General features: G+C 35.1%; 1 protein-coding gene across 2 annotated transcripts in view; it reads left to right on the forward strand.

Moving 5' to 3' along the window:
- Window positions 1–20,754, forward strand: part of LOC138697908 (uncharacterized) — a 124,885-nt gene extending 104,131 nt beyond the window's left edge. For both annotated transcript variants that reach the window (XM_069823497.1, XM_069823498.1), the window contains exon 6: window positions 3,163–20,754. In XM_069823497.1, the coding sequence (XP_069679598.1) occupies window positions 3,163–3,365 (203 nt within the window). In that variant the 3' untranslated portion in view covers window positions 3,366–20,754. The remainder of the gene's footprint in view (window positions 1–3,162) is intronic.
- The last annotated feature ends 484 nt before the right edge of the window (window positions 20,755–21,238 follow it).

A 21,238-nucleotide genomic window follows, 5' to 3' on the forward strand; every position in this document is an offset into this window, starting at 1 on the left:
ATTAGTATGTGTAAAACACTGTTCTTCTGCTATATGAAAAAAATATTTTTACGATTAAAAAAAAATATTTACATTTTTGTTTTCAAAATTCAGTTCACTGTGCAGTGATGAAGCTCTTCCCACATAACTAAAAAAACTATCCTACATTCTATGACGAAATATTTTGTGTGTATTTATGCATCTCATATCTACAATATGATGCAAGATCACTTCTCTACCTTTGATAGATTATCTGATAAAAAATAAATTCATTTAAGAAATGGTCAAATATCAGTATTTTCTTCTAACACAAAATTAAAAAAAAATATATTATTTATTAAGGAATGTAGTTGAAAGAGCATGGTATTGTAAACATGAGTTTCACAAATAAAATAAAAGAGAGACAACATGAAAAAATTAACAAGTTTACGAGTTGTGAAGGAAACTCTTCATCACTGCACAGTAAGCTGCCACCATTTTCAATTTTGAAAACAAATATATATATATATATATATATATATATATATATATTTTTTTTAAATATAGCAGAAGGATGGTAATTTACACATACCAATTTTCATTATTGTACAAGATACAGTAATGGAGGGAAAAAATGTTGAATATTTCCAAAAATTGTACTGCTGTAAGCTATACCTAACCCCTTAAGTGGGAATGGCTCGTATTGTTCCTGGCGGTTAAAAAGCCGCTCCAAGAACTAACAAGAAGTCGCATGAAAAAGGTTTTTGTAATAGTATTACTACTACCATGAGCACATCATGATCATGCAATTGAACCAGTTGTTTAGTTTTGGTGTGATATTAGAAGCCTGTTAGACTATCTTATCTTTTTAGTTGTAATTTTTAAGGTCTAATAATTATTCGAATATAATCAATATCACTAAAAAAATGAGCGATTATTTATTTAAATATTATGTGTAATTAATCTTCGTTCTTAACTACTATAGTAAATCGTATAGGGTGCTATTCATAGACATTTCGCTAGCCCGCGCTACGAGCGTGCTAAACAGGATTCATATCATATCATATCATATCATATCATATCATATCATATCATATCATATCATATCATATCATATCATATCATATCATATCATATCATATCATATCATATCATATCATATCATATCGCTAACACTGGTTTATGAATACGAAAAACGTTAGTTCGCTGATCATCCACCGAAAGCCCGCGCTAAGAATGTCTATGAATAGGGCCCATAGTGTTTATTATTCAGGTAATGTTTTAGTACTTTGCTTCACTATTTTTTGCTTCTATTGTAATTGTTATTGAAGTGTTCAGAACCGTAGTGGTCCAAGCGCCATTTTTTTTTCTAAAACCGTAGAAAACAAGGGTTAAAATGAAGTTATTACCATAATTCAAAGGAAACATACAGCAAGTACCGGAAATTATACACATTAAAACTAAATGATATGTTATTGAACTATGATATTCACTTAACTGTAACCCTTGCTTTCTCCGTTTTTAATAAATGGCGCTTGGCCCACTATGGCTCTGAACCCTTCAATTCTAAATTTAACAGATGAAAAGTCAAGTACCCACCATTAGTAAAAAACTATAATTTTAATTTTATTGTATCCTTGATATTGTAGTTGTAATCCATTTCTAGAGGGAAAGAGTAGTCATGTTAGCTTTATTTCTACCAGGTTAAAAATAAATACTATGCTAATACTAAGCCGGGTTAACAGAAGCAAGTGATTACCCACACTTACCTTCACCACGCCTACCTCAACTGTTCCGCAGAGCGCAGTAATTCAGCAATATTACCGGTTGTTCTGTATGGTTGTGAAACTTGGACTCTCACTCTGAGAGAGGAAAAGAAGCTAAGGGTGTTTGAGAATAAGGTGCTTAGAAAAATAGCCTATTTGGGGCAAAGAGGAATGAAGTTACAGGAGAATGGAGAAAAATGCACAACGCAGAACTACACACGTTGTATTCATCACCTAACATAATTAGGAACATTAAATCCAGACGTTTGAGATGGATAATGCATTTAGCACATGTGGGCGAATCCAGAAACGCATATGGAGTATTATTTGCAAGGCCAGAGAGGAAAAATACCTTTGGGGAGGTCGAAACGTAGAAGAAAGGATAATATTAAAACGTATTTGAGGGAGCTGGGATATGATGGTAGGAACTGGATTAATCTTTCACAGGATAGAGACCGATGGCGGTCTTAATTGAGTGCGGAAATGAACCCCCGGATTCTCTAAACGCCATTTGTAAGTAAGTAAATAAGAACTGGAAAAAATACTCTTATTTTCTTCTATTGAAGTGTTCGCGTAACACGGTTAAGTCCACACCTGTGGAGTAACAGTTAGCGCGTCTGACCGCGAAACCAGGTGGTCCGGGTTCGAATCCCAGTCGGGGCAAGTTACCTGGTTGAGGTTTTTTCCAGGGTTTTCCCTCAACCTAATACGAGTAAAATGCTGGTGCTGGACCCCAGACTTATTTCACCGGTATTATCACTTAATTTCATTCAGACGCTAAATAACCTGAGATATTGATTCACAGTGGCATCTCGTGGCTTAGAATTTGTCCGGGGCTATTTGATTATAGTTTGTCATGCGTGGTACTAAAACTAAAAAGTCATTTCGTTATTGCTCATAAATTTACATTACCTTTACTTATATTACACTATTTTACCATGATACGAATGCGACCGCGACAGAACTGAATGAGCCCCAATAGTCGTCCCTCTCCCGGCGCCTTCACTCACAACATCTGTGTTATAGGATCTAGCATATCCGTGCACTGAGCGCTACAACGAACCAGGAACCTCGTCATACTCTCCTCGTAAGGTCTGTATTGGGGATTTAGCATCTCCGGGCTAGAATTTATCTGTCGCTTCTACAACAGAAGACTATAGCATCTCCTCAGCGCAGATGAAGTCCAAACCTTGACTATAAAGAGAACGACACTTCCTCTATATTTGAGAGTTGTTCTTAAATATTTGAAAATAATATATTACACAAATTTTCATACGGGGCTGAGCCCCGAAAACCCCAAAGGACGAGACGCCCCTCTTGATACAGCGTCGTAAAATAAATCACTAAAAACACGGTTAACATTAATGCTACGCTACTAATTTTTTTTTCTATTTCCCTATGAATTAATCAAGATTAAAGTACTTGTATTGTGTTGCAGTGCTGACATTCTACTTTCTGGTCGTGGTCGGCAGCTACTACCAACAGCTGAAGGACAGAATGCTCTCCACCTCGCCACATGCTCCTCACGTCGTCGTGTACATAGAGAACACGAGGAAGCCGGAAGAAAGCTCCCCACCTCCGCCATACTCCGAATTGTACCCACCTTGGCAACAGCAACAACAGCAACCCGTGCCCAAGTGATGGCTGCAGAACATAAACTGAGTTTCATGTATTTATAATTATGAATATAGGCTCATTTTTGTGTTTGTTCAAGTGGTGATATTATGGACTGTAGTCCATCATCTTCATCGTCGACTTCTTCGTATGATGAAGACAATGAATGTTTCTAGGCACTCCTAATATCCGGTACACTGGCCGTTCTGTTTTGTAATTCATTACATTACGATGTACCAGTGCCTTATAACAGCAGTTTCGTCAACTTGTGCTTGTTATGAGATTTTTCATATAGCAGACAACTTACATGGTAATGAACATACTAGTCCAGAAGGAAAGGTACAAAGTGTTGAGTACAGTTACACTGGTTAATATTGTGAATTGAATGTACACAGTATGCACTTCCCTCCGAAATAAATTCTGTGTCCAGAAGAAAAAAGGATCATCATGTAGGAGAGAACTGTAGCTGCGACAGGTATCCTTCATTACACTAACCTAAGAGCTAGGTCTATCACCCAAGCATAGCTTTAATATTTAGGAAATTACTGTTCAAATTCGTTGGGAATTCTAAGAGTATTGCTGGAAATGCTGTATAAGTGGACACAAATGCTATCGTCGATTAATATTTTTTCTGATGGGTTTTGGATTCGACTTTTCATTGGCGGTGACGAAAGCAAAAATAAAAAAATTGCATCTTGATTACACAACTTTTAACACTGTATGATTTAGGAATATAATATATGGCGATTACTTGCATGTGTTAATATTGAACTAAGTTTATAAATACGTGATTGACTAGTTTCAGCTTGGGAGCCATCTTTAGAACTGGTGAGGTCCTTCAACCGAAAAACCAGAAACTAAACACACTAGAACAAAACAAAATATACAGATACACAAAAACACATCCACTAGAAATTCTCAAGACACCACCGAATTTGAGGATATTATAGATTTATTAATTTGTCCTACAGAATAATATCTGTAATATTGACAATTAATATTTGTGCACTTAACTGCGGAATCCCGGCCAAACAAGTCACTCAGCTGAGTGCGCTCCTAATATAATGGCAGTTGACATTGGACATATACGTCAACATATATGCCTAACTTGGAGTTAGGCCACAAAGCGAAACATTGAAGGAGGAGGATTCGGTCCGGTGCTGTGGATTGAATTCGGCGTAGCTCAGAGGTCAGAGCGCTTGGTACGTAGAACCAAGGACCCGGGTTCGATCCCCGGCGCCGGAGCGAATTTTTCTCCTCAAATATTAATCGAATTTGAGGAGCTCAATATAAAAATGGGTCATATTAGTAAAAGTTAAAATAAAATTATGAATCATTCATAAGCAGAAAGATGACCCATTTTGATCTGTCTGCTTGATTTCACGGCCCCGTGCTTCAGTAAAGTGACCCATTACGAATCAGGCATTGTAAAGGTATATGTACGTGAACGACAACTAATATTATCAGAAAATACAGACTCTAAATTTCTAAAATTTTATAAGAAAATGAAAATTGGACAAGGTACCACAACAAGAGTTATTAGAACTTAAATATCTGATAAAAGTATAAAAAAGATTACTAATAATATTTTTCAAACCAGTTTTATCAAAGTATGAAAAAAAAAAACAAAAAAAAAACAAAAAAATTCTGCAGTTACATCATATGCTAACCATAACACTGATGTGGTCTCTCTGACAGCTTTAATATTTTTCCTGAATGTAATAAACACTTATTTCTGAAAAGTAGATTACTCTCAGACATGTAGAGTTGTTTATTTTAATACAATTAATTTTTATTTGTCCTATATAAAATATATTAAAATTAACAAATATTTTGTGACTTAATTTTTCTGTTTTCAAAGAAAATGGCATTATTGTAGTCTACGTTTTGTATAAATGCATGTTAAATCAGTGTACAAAATTTCAGAATTCTATCTCTAATGGTTGTGGATGTTATGAAATAATATGTGTGAAAATGTAATTTTAAGTAGAACGTGAATTCTAAAAATATTATTAGTAACCTTTCTGATACTTTTATCAGATATTTAAGTTCTAATAAGTCTTGTTGTGATACCTTGTAATTTTTGTCCAATTGTGAGTTCATTTCCTTATAAAATTTTATAAATTTAGAGCCTGCATATTCTGATAATATTTTTGGTCGTTCACGTACATATACCTTAAGGATAAAAAGTAGGCTAATCAGTTTCTATATAGAAGAAACATTACTAATTCCATTAAAAAAAACCGACTTGTCCCATTTTGATACTGAGAACCTCGTTTCAAAAGACACATACAATTTGACTCCACACTACACAACACAAACGCATCCCTCGCAAAGCAAATGAATACACCGTAAGATGCAAGAACTTCACCAGTTCTGAAAATGGCTTCCAAGCTGAAACTAGTCAACTAGGTATTTATAAACTTAGTTCAAGTATTAACACGTGAAAGTGATCACTAGGGCTAAGAACTGTATGCCGTTACATTGCCCTTCATGCGCCTTTGACTTTAGGTACCAGTACGTAATTGCGTTGTGGTGGGGGATTTCAGTGTGTTTCGTTCAGCAGTGGACTTCAGTTGATCGGTTACATTACGACCGAATACTGCTATTCGTAACAGGCAACATTCAACGTCTTGTAAAGAAGAATAATAGCAAGATGCCGAGAACGAAATTTGTGACTTAATTTCAAATGTGGAAATTTGTAATAATGATACAGATTTTGAGATAAATAATGCTTGTGTAAAATATTTTATGCTCGCCCATGCCGAAATGTAGTAATTATACACCTGATAGCAGTCCTTTAATGCTTGTCATTAAAGTACACCTACTCATTAAAGTACAGGTGTTCAGCCAAAGTAAACTCAGTTTACAGGTGTTCAGCCAATGACAAGTCAGCTTTGTACCGTTATAAAACCGCAAGTATCGATTATTCTCGGATATGCAATCGAAAGAGAATTAGCGAAAAGTCACGGAGGCTGGAAAACCAATACTGTCGCAGAAGGTTATGTTCTGTTACTATAATAATTAGCGTTAATTGTAATTATATTCAAATAAATTCAATTTGTCATCTCGTTTTTCAATGTCGAATTCAATAATCAAGGTTATATCAAGTTTAACGGGATTACATCAAGGTCAATGACATTATTGTTCCTCGGAAAAAATCAATACTTTCGCGTCTGCGCACATCTCACAATTCACGACCTAGAACAAGGTCACTTCCGATCTTGTCAGATACAAATAAAATATATACATCTGAATAATTTCAAGTTAGAAATATGGTCGAGCATAAAAAGTCGTATGAAACTCGCCTATAATGGTAATTAAGAAGCTCGTATGAAAATTATGAAATCGCTTGCGCTCGTTTCATAAACATCCATACTAGCTTCTTAATTACTATCATTATAGGCTCGTTGCATAATGTACTATAAAATATTCGCCCATTGTTTCTGCAGAAATGGAACGAAGTTCTTCTAGATATAAGGCTGTGTTTTCTAGCAACAGGTAATCATTCTCCTTTGAAAATTTGAAAATGTGGTTTGTTAGTCACTGCAGCAATATATGAAATGAAAAATTATGTAAACCAAAAACGTAATACATCATCATATTAACACAGTCAAATAATACGACTGATACTTGTCAATGTTATATTAGGTGTATTTTCTACAGACAGAAAATAAAATGTCTTTAAAATAGTGCAAATTTTCTTTAACAAAGAAAATGATATCTTTAAATTTTTCTTTAGCAGATAGTTGTGTTTCGAAGTCAAAGGAGTGGCTTTCAACCACCCAAATGCTAGGGATTAACTTACCGTGATGATAAGCATGAGTTCAAACGAATTAAAGACACTGCGTCAACTCACCGCAACTCTGAGACGTACTCAAACAGGTGCACGAAGCGCACTGGTAGTATAACGGCATATATTTCTCAGGCTTAGTGATCATCATATGTAGCCTATATTATATTCCTAAAAAATATATAATGTGTTTTGTTTAACTCTGTACTCAGATGAAAAATCAGGGCAAGAGAAAATGTGGTGTTTGGCCAGAACATAACAACAAAAATGGTCATTTCCTACTATCTATACCTACGTAGAAGTTATAGAAAAGCATTGGCATATGCATATAATTAAACAGTGTTCCAAATGCCCTAGACCTATGTTATTTTCATTCACATTTGTATGTATGAACTAGAATTCTGCTTTTAAAGGAAAAGTGAAACTAGAAATGGTTGTACCTCAAAACAGCTTTGTTTGGAGTTATCACTTATCATGTTCCGACCAAACACCGCAGAACTAGGTATCCTCTGGTTTGGGTCGCTACAAATGAGTAATGTCACGTGGCTCTCTGAGGTAGCGATACCAAGGAATAAGATACTGTTTTACTCTCATTCAGGTTTTCGTAACGATCCTTAGTAGAGGGATAGCTTTTTCCCCTCGCTCCTGATTTTTCATCTCAAAGAGAAGATGGATACAAGCTTCAAAACATTGTGGACTTTTCATTTTCTTTACCGTTCTCACCACAAATGGAAAAATTCCAACCGTAATATTGTTTTCTCCCTTATTTGGAATGATTTTTACCGCAGTATAAGTACAGAATGTTCTCAAAATATATGGACATGTTTTAAGAGCGCATTCTACTGGACCTGAAGATGAACTAATACCGGACTCGCTTCTCGACAGAGTTGTAATCTTTCAGTCCTCATGTCTGTACATAGTTGAAAAGTCGGTATCTATGTACGCTGACACAACCACAATGTTTCCACGTGGAACACATCTGAGGGTTACGCTGAGATAGAATAAGACTACAGTGTTGGATTTGTGTGAGATTTTATCATAATTAATATACTTTAAATTGGCTAAGAATGGAATCTTTGTTAACATCCACGTTGAAGCCGCCGGTGAGAATCAGAGGAATTTCTAGTTCTGATTTCGCGCCTCGATGTTCATTTTTCGAAGTTTCCTGCTCAACCTGTTGACGCTATGCTGGGGTGAGTGGCACCTTGTTTCTGGGTCTGCTTTCTTCATTTTCAAGCGTTCTCGATATGCCTGACCGTATTTTCGCTTCATATGCTTCTGCATTTCATTGAAACTGGTCCTTGAGCACTACTATTTCAAAATCATTTTCGTTCAAAGTTATCTAAACTTTAGGAAATTTGCATTATTCTAGTAGAACTTGTAATTATGAATTCAATGACAACAAAACGAATGCTGTACGATGTGTAGTTACGAGTTATAGTCATTTATTTGCTCGTGGCACAACGTTTTCTCCCTCTATATTGTTGCTGCTACCCCTACCATTCCTACAGCGATGACTCATCCTCGTACCACGAATGTCAGAAACGTTCGTCCGTGTAATGTTAAATTCAGTTTGGTTGATTTAGATATCTCTATTAGTTCTCTCATAGTATGAATTTCTAATGTGATTTAATTTCGTGACACTCTGAGTGAATTTGACTACCTATAGCCTACGCAGTGCGAACAAAGACATCATCTACGTCAAAACTCTCGAAGTGGTTTCAAATAGCAATACATGCTCCACACCGGGCATCATGTTGTGCCTAACACATTCGAGAAATCAGGAAGAAGCGTATTTCAAATGCAATAACATCCACAAACAACACGGTCGAAAGGAATGTTAATATTAGGAACATACAAGCTGTACGGTATGAGACAGGACAGGGTTCAGTGTCCAACTCTACCAATCTAACAATCAGAATATACCGCTCATCGATAGTCGTTGGCAGGTTAACTGAAATAAGGAGCTTCATGATGCATGCTTCTTTTGTGGATGTGGATAAATCCTCTTCTTGTTAAACATGTTCCTGATGCAATAACTTTTAATCATTTATTTCTTCCAAAAAGGGGTAATTTCAAACGTTTTCATGTTGTGCCTAACCATTCGAGAAGTCAGGAAGAAGCGTATTTCAAATGCAATAACATCCACAAACAACACGGTCGAGAGAAATGTTAATATCAGAAACATACAAGCTGTACCGTATGAGACAGGACAGGGTTCAATGTCAAACTCTACCAATCCAACAACCGGAATATACCGTTCATCGATAGTCGTTGGCAGGTTAACTGAAATAAGAAGCTTCATGATGTATGCTTCTTTTGTGAATATATCAGAAATCCTCTTCTGTCAAACATGTTCTTGATGCAGTAACTTTTAATCCTTTATTTCTTCCAAAAGATGGTAATTTCAAACGTTTTCTATGCGGATATATATGGATATAAGGGATCATATAATATATGAGAAAGGTCTTATATATGAAGTGACCTGCTCAAATGGTACAAAGGAATACATAAGCATGATAATGTCATTAAATTTGCTGTATGTTAAATTTTACACTAAAATGACGATACAATTAGTGTAATCACTTGGACTCTAGTCATAATCGACACGTTCAAACTAATTTTAATATCTAAAAGGAATTTATAGACCGAATAAAATAAACTTGAGTCTATCGCTACTGGCTCAAGTATTGGAAGGTTATTTGGATAGGATGTTAGCTGTTATTTTTCTGGAGATTAATGGGAAATTTCACTTTGGAACAGCTCTGCCTTCGGCTCTCAGCGAGTGGCGCTTTCATGAGGCTATTAGAACTTATACTACATATCGCGAAAGTAAACATGAAGACAATGATTACTTCCGCCAGAAAGGAGAGAAGATTTTTACTGGTAGCATATTACTCTGTGTTGAATTAAGTTACATGATTTAGAAGCTGTTCTCACGTCCTTTTGAACGGTAGCCTGAGAAACGAATACGATATTGAGGGTCATCAATTTATAACTAGAGTTCTGCGTTTGGTTGCCTAAAGCCTCCAAACAATCCGCAACAATGTAGGGATGTATGGAGTATAGCTTGACGTCATCCAACGTTACTTAGTTCAGGTCTGCTGTTCAGTGAACATACGAAACAAAACAAAGCTAGGAGGTTGGAAATGAGTAATACAATAGAAGAATTTTGTAGCGAGAACGTTCATTGGAAAAAGTGTTCATTTGAAACACTTCAAATACTTACAGTCAATGACTGTAATTTGTAGACTCGTAAAGCAGGCACTCATAATGTGTTTTATTCTAAGTTTGTGCTGAAATATATTTTTTTCATTTGTTAATTTCAAACTTTAATTAGATCTAAAGTATCTAGATGCGTTTTACTTACTGTAAAAATCAGGGGTAGACAAATTCCGGGCGGCAGGTGACCACGGAGACTAAAAACTGTATGTGGCGCCTGAATTGTTTATCGAGTTCAAAATGTTTTAAGACTTCGATTTCTTTCATGTTACTGCGACTAATACATAACGTTAACAAAAGCGGCTGAAGGAAGAAATTCGAATGTGCTTTTTAAATTAATATTGTTACATTTGTTACGCATCTCAAAATATTGTCCAACATAGCTTCAGAACGTGTCTGAGAGCGTGTGTTTGCATTGCATAGATATCTAATATTGTTTAATATATTTCAGTAAATATACCTTTATCTTAGATCGGACAGTTCCCTCATTGCATGTCTGGACGAAATGCGGTGGCTCCTGATTTCTTCTGTTTAGTTTCGTCTATCCCTAGTAAAAATTATGTTTTACTGCACATAAATTGCCTTTAAATATAGATTTCGTTATTGTTATTAAATTTAAGTGCTACTTCTGTTGTTCACCGACTTACACACACACACACAGGTTCACAAATTAAGATATGTAGACACACAGTACCTGTGCATGCGGGAATACTGTTGGTTCACTGAAACGTGAACTACTGACTTACAACTGGCTCTCCTTACGAAGCTATTATGATTGATGTACACCTAACTTGTATCCAAAGTAACCAAACGCAGGACTCTAGATACAACATAGTTTTTTGCCGATACCGAATGATAAAAATGCAAAATGACTGATTTATACGGAACAAAACGAATAATAAAAAATAAAAGGCACTAGAATCCCACTGTCAAGGTTAACAGTTACTTCCACTGAAACTGATTTTGCTTTGATCTTAAGATTGAATAACAATAAATGTTCGTAACAAAAATGTTGGACTTGAGTATGTTAAAGTAACGTGAATATTGATAGTAGTATAGTACTGTTGTACAGTTAATTTCATTAGTTAATTTCAAATTTTAATTAGATCTAAAGTATCTAGATGTGTAATGTATTAGAATTAAACTCGGGACATTTTTAAAAACCACACACGCCACACCTTTACTTAATTACCAGATTCATCAGCATCAATTTTGATTTCACAGTTACAATTGTTCTTCACTATGATTTTCTAGATTTTTTAATATTATGAGCGCAGTATTGCTCTTCGTACCCTTATTCTTCTTCGATCTTTTTTGTATTATAAATATATGGATTCTTTACTTTAAGATGACTTAGCTGTTTTACTTGTTTCTGTTTCATTTCCATATCGGTTTCAGATCCGTGACACTTTAGTGTGTAGAATTTAAATTTTGTACATCGTGTTAGTATAAAGCGTCTTTTGAAGACATTGGATCTTCCAAGATTCTGAATAGGATATAGCAAAATCTAAAGAAACTTAGAGATATGAGGTATTTATTTCCAAAAAAAAAGTGTAAAAAGTAATTTTGATGTCCGAGATGAAGTTCTGAAACACTTACAGCATTGCAAGTCACATCCCGTTTCTATAGAGAACATAATGCTTATTATGACCATATGCACGCTTTACCTTGAACCAATGCAAGCTTCAGTCATTAGTATTAACCCAGATAAGACTGACGTCCTATATATAGGACCCGGACGTTTTATTTTTTTAACATTGCTGTGTAAGATTTTCATAGTCGGCAATCACGATACCATAATCCTTATGTGTTATAAATTGCCTCCAATTTTTTTTCTTATATTTAGTCTGTCATAGTCAATGTTATTATCATATTTGTGTGAAACTTCCGGTGTCCTATATGTAGGACGTCAGTCTTATCTGGGTTAATACTATCGTACCAAGGAACAACAGCCTGAAAGAGTTGTCAAACTTTAATACATTAGCTATAATGCTTATATGAGAAATATTTACGATGGAGAGGAATGTGACATGCAGCGATGGCAGTATTGAGGGTTATAAGGCCTACAAGTTATTGTGTTTCACCAATTAATGCAATAAGTAGGGATTCCAAGGTCTTTATATTTGTAATTAATACTTACATCTTTCACCACTAACATTAATGAATACAAAGCTGAGTTGAAAACAAGGAAATAAGTTACATTAATCAAAGTGTCCAACCGTGAGCAAGATGATGATAATGATGGCAATATTGGTGTTAGTGAGGGTAATAATGTTTGATTGGTTTCTAATCTCTGTTAAGCTAAGAAACTATAATGCATATAAACGGTTTCAAGTGACAGAATTCCATCAATGGCTAACTAGTACAGAATAATCACAATATCATTAAATAATTAAATTATATAGGCGTAATGCGACAATAAATATCTTAGGCTTGATTATATTGCAAACTGAAATACATCTAAAATGATTAACTACTCTACTCTGAATGAAAAGTAATAAACAGAATGAAAGAATGCTTCAATTGTGCGTGAAAATTTGTAGTTTTAATTAATTGTATCGCAATGTAAAAAATATGTCAAGCAATTCTGTTGTTAACGACTGAAAAAAACGCATGAAATTCTTATCTATACAAACTTATACAGTAGTTCGTAATTCCACCGTGTCCTGGAACTTAATATTTGAAAATGATGATTTCTTATCAAGATGGGCGAGGATAATTTCCGAAAGAGAGGATTATTTTAAAACAATGGACAAAAAAGTTTTGCAAATGCAATTTATTCTAAGCAAGAATTGTACATTTTGAATAGTGCAGAAGATGATTTGGAATTTCCAACTGATTGTTAAGTACCTACTTCATTATATTATTTTAAATTATACATTTATTGAAGAAACGTGTAATCAATCTTGAGTTGCCTAAAATACGGCAACTAAATTAATATGAGTAACATAATATTTATCATGGTTGCTTGTTGCATGATATTTCCTTGCATATACGTTCATATTATCCCGTTTTGTCTTCAACACTGCTGAAGACATTTCGATGAGGTTCTCTTCCATTGAAATCTCTTTTTACTTATTTCCAACCTTTCTTATTTTCTTCTAAAGTCTACCCATCCGTCTTTTTGTTTCCGATGATTTTAATATGTTTTGTGGTTATCTCTCTTTATGGCGACATTTTATTGTCGTCGTCGTCTCATCATCATCATCATCAATACGATTTAGGTCCATTGGCCTGTTTCGTCTCCACAGCAATATTAAAATTAGTCTTTCCAGCGTTTTCTAGGGCGTCCGATTCGTCTTGTCCCTTGGGGTTTATAATGGTGTAGTCGGTATGGAATGCGGGTTGGTTCCATCCTAGATATATGTTCATGCCATTTATTCCTATATTCTGTGATCGTTTCTATAATATTTGGCATATTTAGTTCCTGTCGTATGTCTTCATTTCGCTCGTGATCCAATAAGCTATATCCTGCTATTGGCCTTAGCAGTCTCATTTCAGCTGCTTCTACTCTCTTCATTTGTTGAGTTGTCATACACCAGGTTTCCGATCCATAGGTTAATGTTGGAATTGCCATTGTTTTGTAAAATTTTAAAATTGTATCGGTCCTAACTTTCTTCTTTAGTGTTCTTTTTATCGTGCCAATTAACTGCTGGAATTTAGAGAGCTTCCTATCTTTGTTGTTAATTAATTGTTCATATGATATCATGCAACCTAGGTAATTAAAACAGTTCACTTGCTCTATGATTTCATTATTAATAATTATTTTTGTTCTTAATGGCGTTGTTCCCTTAAAACCCATCACTTTAGTCTTTTTAGTAGATATTTGAAGATCGTATTCTTTTCCGATGCAGTTCAATTTAAACAAAGCTTGTTGGAGGTCATCTTCTGTGGTTGTCGTAATATAACAAACTATATAGGTCACTGCTTACATAACAAGGCACACGGCCTTCGAAATTACGATTTTACTATGATTCTGAAGGCCGTGATGACTTAATTTGGGAATTAAATTAATTGGAAATTAAATTAATTGACTATTTTAAAAATTAGTTTGGTGAAATGCAAACGAGATAAACACGATTTAACTTCCGTATTTAATTACTATAATGCACCGAAGTACATATGGAGTTTCAGTGCAGTAATTCTGCGTTTGCATATAGTGAAGAATAGGCAGAACGTTAGCCTGAATTTTTCTCTGTTCTACCGATTCTTCACCGTTCGCAGAATTACTGCACTGATAATCATAGTAATATGATACAGCGTAAATAATCACTGTGATTCGAGACGGCGTCACATTCCGTCGGACCCTGCCATTCAGTCACTCGTAATGAGTGCATCTCTGACTTGTGGTTGGACTTTGTGTCTACTGTCACATATACCGTAACACGGTACACGAGGGCAGGCAAACAAAGGGGAACCCAGTAGATAGAACTTAAAAATGAAAGGGATTCAATCCGACATCGGAACTTGAATCCGGTGTGGCTTAGTCGATAAAGTGCCAGCACGTAAAGCTGGAAACCCGGGTTCGAGTCCCGGTGCCGGACAGAATTTTTCTTCGTTCTACCGATTCCTCTTACGTATTTAAGCTAAATTACAATTTAGTTAATTGTGGATTAGTAACATGTTGGTGAAATCGGCGCTTAGAGCAATGAAATAACAGAGAAAAAATTAACTTAAAATTAAGTCGAACTATAAATAAGAAGGAAAAGATAATTATGATATTTGGTTATTATGCTTATAATGATGGTGCTGATGTTAGTGGTGATTATTGATGATGATGATGATGATGATGATGATGATGATAATGGGATTAAGGTAATTTAGATGTTACGTCTAAATGACTCCATATTAAGATGTACAGTACGTGAATGGTAGTGTGTTTATACGACTGAAGATTCTTGAAACAGTATTTGCAACAAGTAGCAAGTATCATATCACCACTCTCAGAAGTTTCCCCTCTCTTTCTATAATATTTACAATTATCCTTTATTCTATCTGGGCACTGGATTACTTATGCATATAGTACATATTATATCTCCACTGGGCGAAAGTCAATGTGGAGTCTGCACCAATTTTACATCACGGGTACTCCTCTTCTAGGTGTCAACTGAAATTAGAATTTATATATATTTTCTATGTCTCTCACACAGTGTGTTTGAGATTTACCATAATCATTAACTGAGATCTTGTTTAAATACCAAAGAATGGAATGTAATGCAAAGGGTAGCTACATTTTTAGAACACAACGTTAAGTAAATTATGTGCATCCAGTCACAAGAAGGAGGTATACTGATACTTTTTAAATGGTTAATAATACTACAGAAAAGACTGAACCCTGGCTTTGTTGATAGCTTCAAAGAACTGTTCCTTTAAAGATACATTAGCTAATTTCGTAAATTAACTTTCCGTGTTGTAGCAATTCTTGATAGATATTTGACAAATTCTGTATTTTAACTACAAGTTACTCAGGAACGACTGAATACAATACTGAAAGGTATGGAAATCAGCTATCTCGATTTACTCTAAAGATTGTTCGACCAATTGCCTAAAAGGACAAAGAAAAATACAGAAAAACTCACAGGGGCGAAGGGTTTTTTAAAGTGTTTAAAAACCTTGAAATGATTTCCTTTAGAAGGGAAGTAAGCTAGGAAGCTGATGTTAAGATTTACAGCACGTAAAAAAACTTGTCTACTAACAAAGAAAAAAATATTAGTGTAGAAGACGATTAACGTTATTACCTTCTGCCATTTCCTTGACCAAGTGTCTTGTTTCGTTCGGTCAAAAATCCCTGAAGGTCTATCAGATAGTCCTTCTCTCTGATGCTCGGGTCACATCCTGGCATTGTTACGAAGGTTCTGACGTATTATACAGTGCGATCAAGAAGTCTCTCCGCAGTGCTTGTGTAGCCGAGAATTCACTAGGGAGAGAATTCTAGTGTATTTGGTAGAGAATTCAAGTTGCAGCACTGGCCGCTAAGCATATGATGGACTGGGGGTGTGAGATTGTCAAACCGGAATGAATGGGGGAGTGCCAACTTTCTACAGAGTTGTATTGCAGGGTTACTAGAACCAACAGAGCTGCGGAGGGACTTTTCGATCACACTGTACAATATAATTGAAACATTTTAGAGAAGCAGAACTCGATGTAGCTATATGTCAGGCTGCCAAGGAGTACATATAGTTACAACTTACCTCGAATCTAGTCTAAATACAAGTATTGTTTCCGAGAGAATAAAGATGTACTCAAACTTCAGCAAAAGGAAATTGAACAATTGCACGTCCACTATTTATAAGAAACAGAGCTGGGAAATATTTCAAGTAAGCCATGAGATGGTTTATTTACTTGTGGGGCCAACTCTCTAGAAAACTTGTATGTTTATTTTCACTGTATTTCAATCCACCGATGTTATGTCAATTTTTAATGTGAACCATGGATCTTCTTGTCCCGTGCCGTATCGTCGTTGTATAAGGCATCATGCCTAGAAGTCACGACACGGAATGCACGCTGGTTTGAGTAGCTCACGAAGAAGGAATTTTCTCATGAAATTTAGGTCAGTGTATGGTACCGGTGCCCAACCAGCATCGTGATGAATTTGAGGAGCTACCATAAGTAGCGAATCCGGTTAAGGAAACCTGCTATAACGGCTGGGTGGATCATCGTGTCAACAACACGATTGAATGATCATTCATCTTTGCGAGACAAGCGGAAGTGAGGCCAGTAGCCAGCTGGTATACCTTGGCTCTTCATGGGCTGTCGCACCACCGTTAATTTAATTTTAATAAATCTTGTTAGTTTATATAGTTTAGTTTAACAGCTGACTGCATAATACAATTAAAGCCTTCAATCTACCGAGATCTCAGCTTGTCCGTCCTTGCTTCAATTCTGTACTGTATATTGTTCTCTTGTTAATATAAGGATTCCTAACCAATTTTACTTATATATCAGTATTCCTCCATTAAAAATATAGACTACTCTATGTGCCTTCCTATGTCACGTGTTTAATATCAGTAAGGCCAACTGTTAACGTTTGGAGTTCGAAATGTCTGTCATATGGGAATTATTCAACTGTTCACTTAAGACTTTTGGTCGAGTGCACCAATCTCGGTTAGAATGTGTGGTTAGATAGATACCCATGGTTAACTAATAAGAATATTAACCGATGCACCATCAACTTCGCTTGGTTACGAAACCGCGGTTAGTTGCCGCGTGTTTATTTCGCCATTATTCTGCTCCAGAGCAATTCTTCATATTATTCAAGAGACAGTGACCAGTTAATTTCTGGAAGCGGGATTATAAAATATTGTATAAATAGTTGTAATTTGTATTTATTCGTGTGCATATAAACGTAGGTCTCTTTTCTATCTATAATTCTTTTAAATAAATAGTTATAGAAAGGAAAGACATGAAAAGAGAGAAAGCACCAAATAACAACGCATACGGAAGTTAATTTTTCCTCTATCTTCTTCAGAAATTCTATAGAGATAATAGAAAATAAACATAGGAATTCCGTGACAATGAAACAAAAAGAAGATTGCTGGAAAAAAACGTCGCTTGAATTTTTCGGTGAGCCGAGTAACTTCGCGTAATTAATAGACTAGTTAATGACGATAAGAGTATCGTAATATTTCATATTACTCGTACATTACGAGATTGGAAAATTATCAAACGAGGCCGCAAGGCGAGTTTGATAACCAGTCGAGTATTGTAATATGAAATTACGATAAGTACTATATCGTACAACTTTTATCCACTTTGATAAAAGAAAAGAACTTTTTAAAATGTAATTGTATTATTTTTATTAGTTTTGAACATGTATTTTGTGGAGAGGCGAATGTATTATTATTATTAGTTTCTTCCTGTGAGAAGCGATTCGTTTATGTTTGTGTCATTAGTTTTGAACAAGATAGGTTTTTGTTTATAACTGATGAACATCAGTACTAGGAGAAATTAATGAACATTGTTAAAATGAGTTCAGACGAGGATTCAGATATTAAAAATGTTACTAAAATAATGGGAAAAGTACCAATATTTCGACTATTCAATCTTATGTAGCATAGTCAACTGTAGGAATTAATATAACAAAGTGAGAACATACTGTTGTTAATGCTTATAAAAATAAAATCAATTCCACTTTATTTAATTTAATGTGAGATTCACATTACGCAACCAATTAGGTAATAGCAGTATAATTACCGACCTAGTTGCGTAATGAATGTGTTTATAACATTTTTGTTAGTGATGTTAAGTCAACGTTACACAACATAATCAAAGTGAATAAAAATACGTACAGTTTTCTCTTTTGCTTTGTACGTGATGTAACAACATTTTTGTCTCCCATTATTTGTATCTACTTATTCTTCAGGTGTTAAGTACAGAAAAAACCTACAATCATTTGAAAACAGACTATTAATGTTTAAAGAAGAAGTGTACGGAAAGTTGCCAAACCGTAGTTCAAAAGTAGCTAGATTCCTTATTATCAATCGATAAAGTTTAATTTTTGTTGCTAAAGGATCCTGAAAAAATCGCTAAATCTCTATTTAAGCAATAGAAAAGTTAAAATAAATTGTCTCCCAAAAACAACAGTCTCTAAATTTGCAACGCTGACTATAAGCATAGGCGTAAGTTAAAGTTTGTGTCAACATAAACTCAAATATTATTTGTCCACATTTTTCATCACGTAATTCATTTAAATCAAATCTAGGCTTCGCCAAGGATCGTTTTTCTGTCACCATTGTTAATTAATGTCATATCCTCTAATAAAGCACCCTCCATGCCTCCAAATGCTATGCTCTGACGAAATTATTATTATTTTTTCTCTTTAACGTACCCAATCACTCATAAGTGGGCAAAAACTCTCTCATATTACATACCGTTATTGTAGTCATCGTATTCTATTACGTGGCATTAGAGTATACCGTATCAAGAAACACGTTAGTGCTAAATCTCTCTGTCATCATACTCCCTTGGATTCACTGCCACGGTTAGCTACTTAACCGCTCGCACTCGACCAGCTAGTAAATTCTCATGGTTAGCGTGGTTTAACTGGTAACCGAGCTTAGTGCCACAGTGAAAGAATATAAGGCGTGGTTACTAAACTTAAACGTTCCTAACCTAGATTGGTGGACTCGGCCATTTGTCTTACACCAGGTATATTATCTAACAAAAATTAAACTGCAGCGTAAAATCAATAGAATGTTCATGAAAATTAAAAAAAAAACTTTTATATCGAATACTGTTCGTGCATGTAATTAAATTTAATCTTCCCACCTCACTTTCTGTTGTTTGTGTTGGATGATTTGAAATATTATGTTGAAGCTTTGAGAGCGTGCTGAGAGTTTAAAGTGGGACAACTTACGAAAAGAAATCCACTTCCTCCGGATTCAACTTGTCATTTTGAACTGTATGCATATTAACTCCAAAGTTTCTTAGCAATAATCACGGAGTGATGAATTTATTATAGTTTCCGTGATGTTGATTGTTATTTACGCATTCAGCACCTCGTAACATCAATATCTGAGCCCGGAAAGTAGTGTAAATATGGAATTACCGCAGAAACGCATAGCCCAATTTAAAAGTTGGAGCCCTATGCACGCTCCTAAAGTTTTGACAACACCTTTGAATCACTTTGTATAATAGTTTAACTGGATTGTAAGCGGACAAGTAATAGTCAAAGCAAGTAATTTGATGAAACGTTAAGGTAAAACTTTATGGAAGCTTTAAATTAGAGAAAAGTTTTCCTGCACATAATGTGATGTAATTGTTTATGTTTAAGCGAATGAATGTATTTTGACATTACGAATATGTTGATCTTTATCCAACTATTACACTTTAATAAATCTATAAAAGTTTAAACTCTTGAGAACGAAGTTGATGTATAACGAAAGCCACCGTTTTTGGCGCAAGAAATAAGTACTGGGAACGTTAAGAGCGAGTATCTTACCTTTTCCTCAGTCTGTGAGCGAGAAAGTCGACAATTGTGATTGGCAGATTGCTGAGGTGACTTCTGTTTAGGAGGTGGTACCACTCTCAGCCGAAGTGGCAACAGATGCCACTGACTAGGCAAAGTACTCAAGGACGCTCTAGAAACGCAAAGTGCGAGTATCTTACCTTTGCCGCAGTCAGTGGGCAATAAGACTAACAGTTGTGATTGGCAGATTGATGACGTGACGTGTCTTTGGGTGGTACCATTCTCAGCTGGATTGGCAACAAGTGTTCACTGACTGGTCTTGTACTCAAGGAAACCCGCCAAAAACGCTGGCGCTGGTTGTAAATACAATATGTATGAATGTTACGAAATATTTAAAACTTTTTTTTTAGTATTGTGTCATTTAGGCCTACAGAGTGAGATATATATGAAAGATTATCGTGGACTTTCTGCCTGAATAAAGAGCTTTCAAAGATCATCTTGTCACATTTTGAATTCAAATATATAATATATGAAAAAAAATGTTCAAGTGTTTTGACTAAGTTTTAATTTGATAAAATAGGTCGAATTTCCCCTACCCATGTAGAAAATAATGTTCCCTTTATATCAGAGTAATTCAGTAATAAACATACGATTTACCTAACAAAGATAATTAAATGCAGAGCGATTTCGAATTATACGACTCTTAACAATGTGTTCGGATGAAGGTATCTGAATGGTTTCAGGTAAAGAATGCATAGTATGTAATCTTACATAGTATCAGTGTGGAGTTGTAGTCTGTACTAAGACCCATAAGACAGTAATTGCAATAAATTTAATTAAGTGAGGACATAAATCTTTAAGTACTTAATCGCTCATAAATACTGATGTTTGTGGAAATTATCAGAGAAATGGCATTTCAAAGCACAAAATGCAGCTGTCATTCTGAATTGCTAATTAACAGTAACGGTAATAAGTATT

This window comes from Periplaneta americana, chromosome 4 (assembly GCF_040183065.1).
Source record: "Periplaneta americana isolate PAMFEO1 chromosome 4, P.americana_PAMFEO1_priV1, whole genome shotgun sequence".
Classification (NCBI taxonomy): Eukaryota; Metazoa; Arthropoda; class Insecta; order Blattodea; family Blattidae; genus Periplaneta; species Periplaneta americana.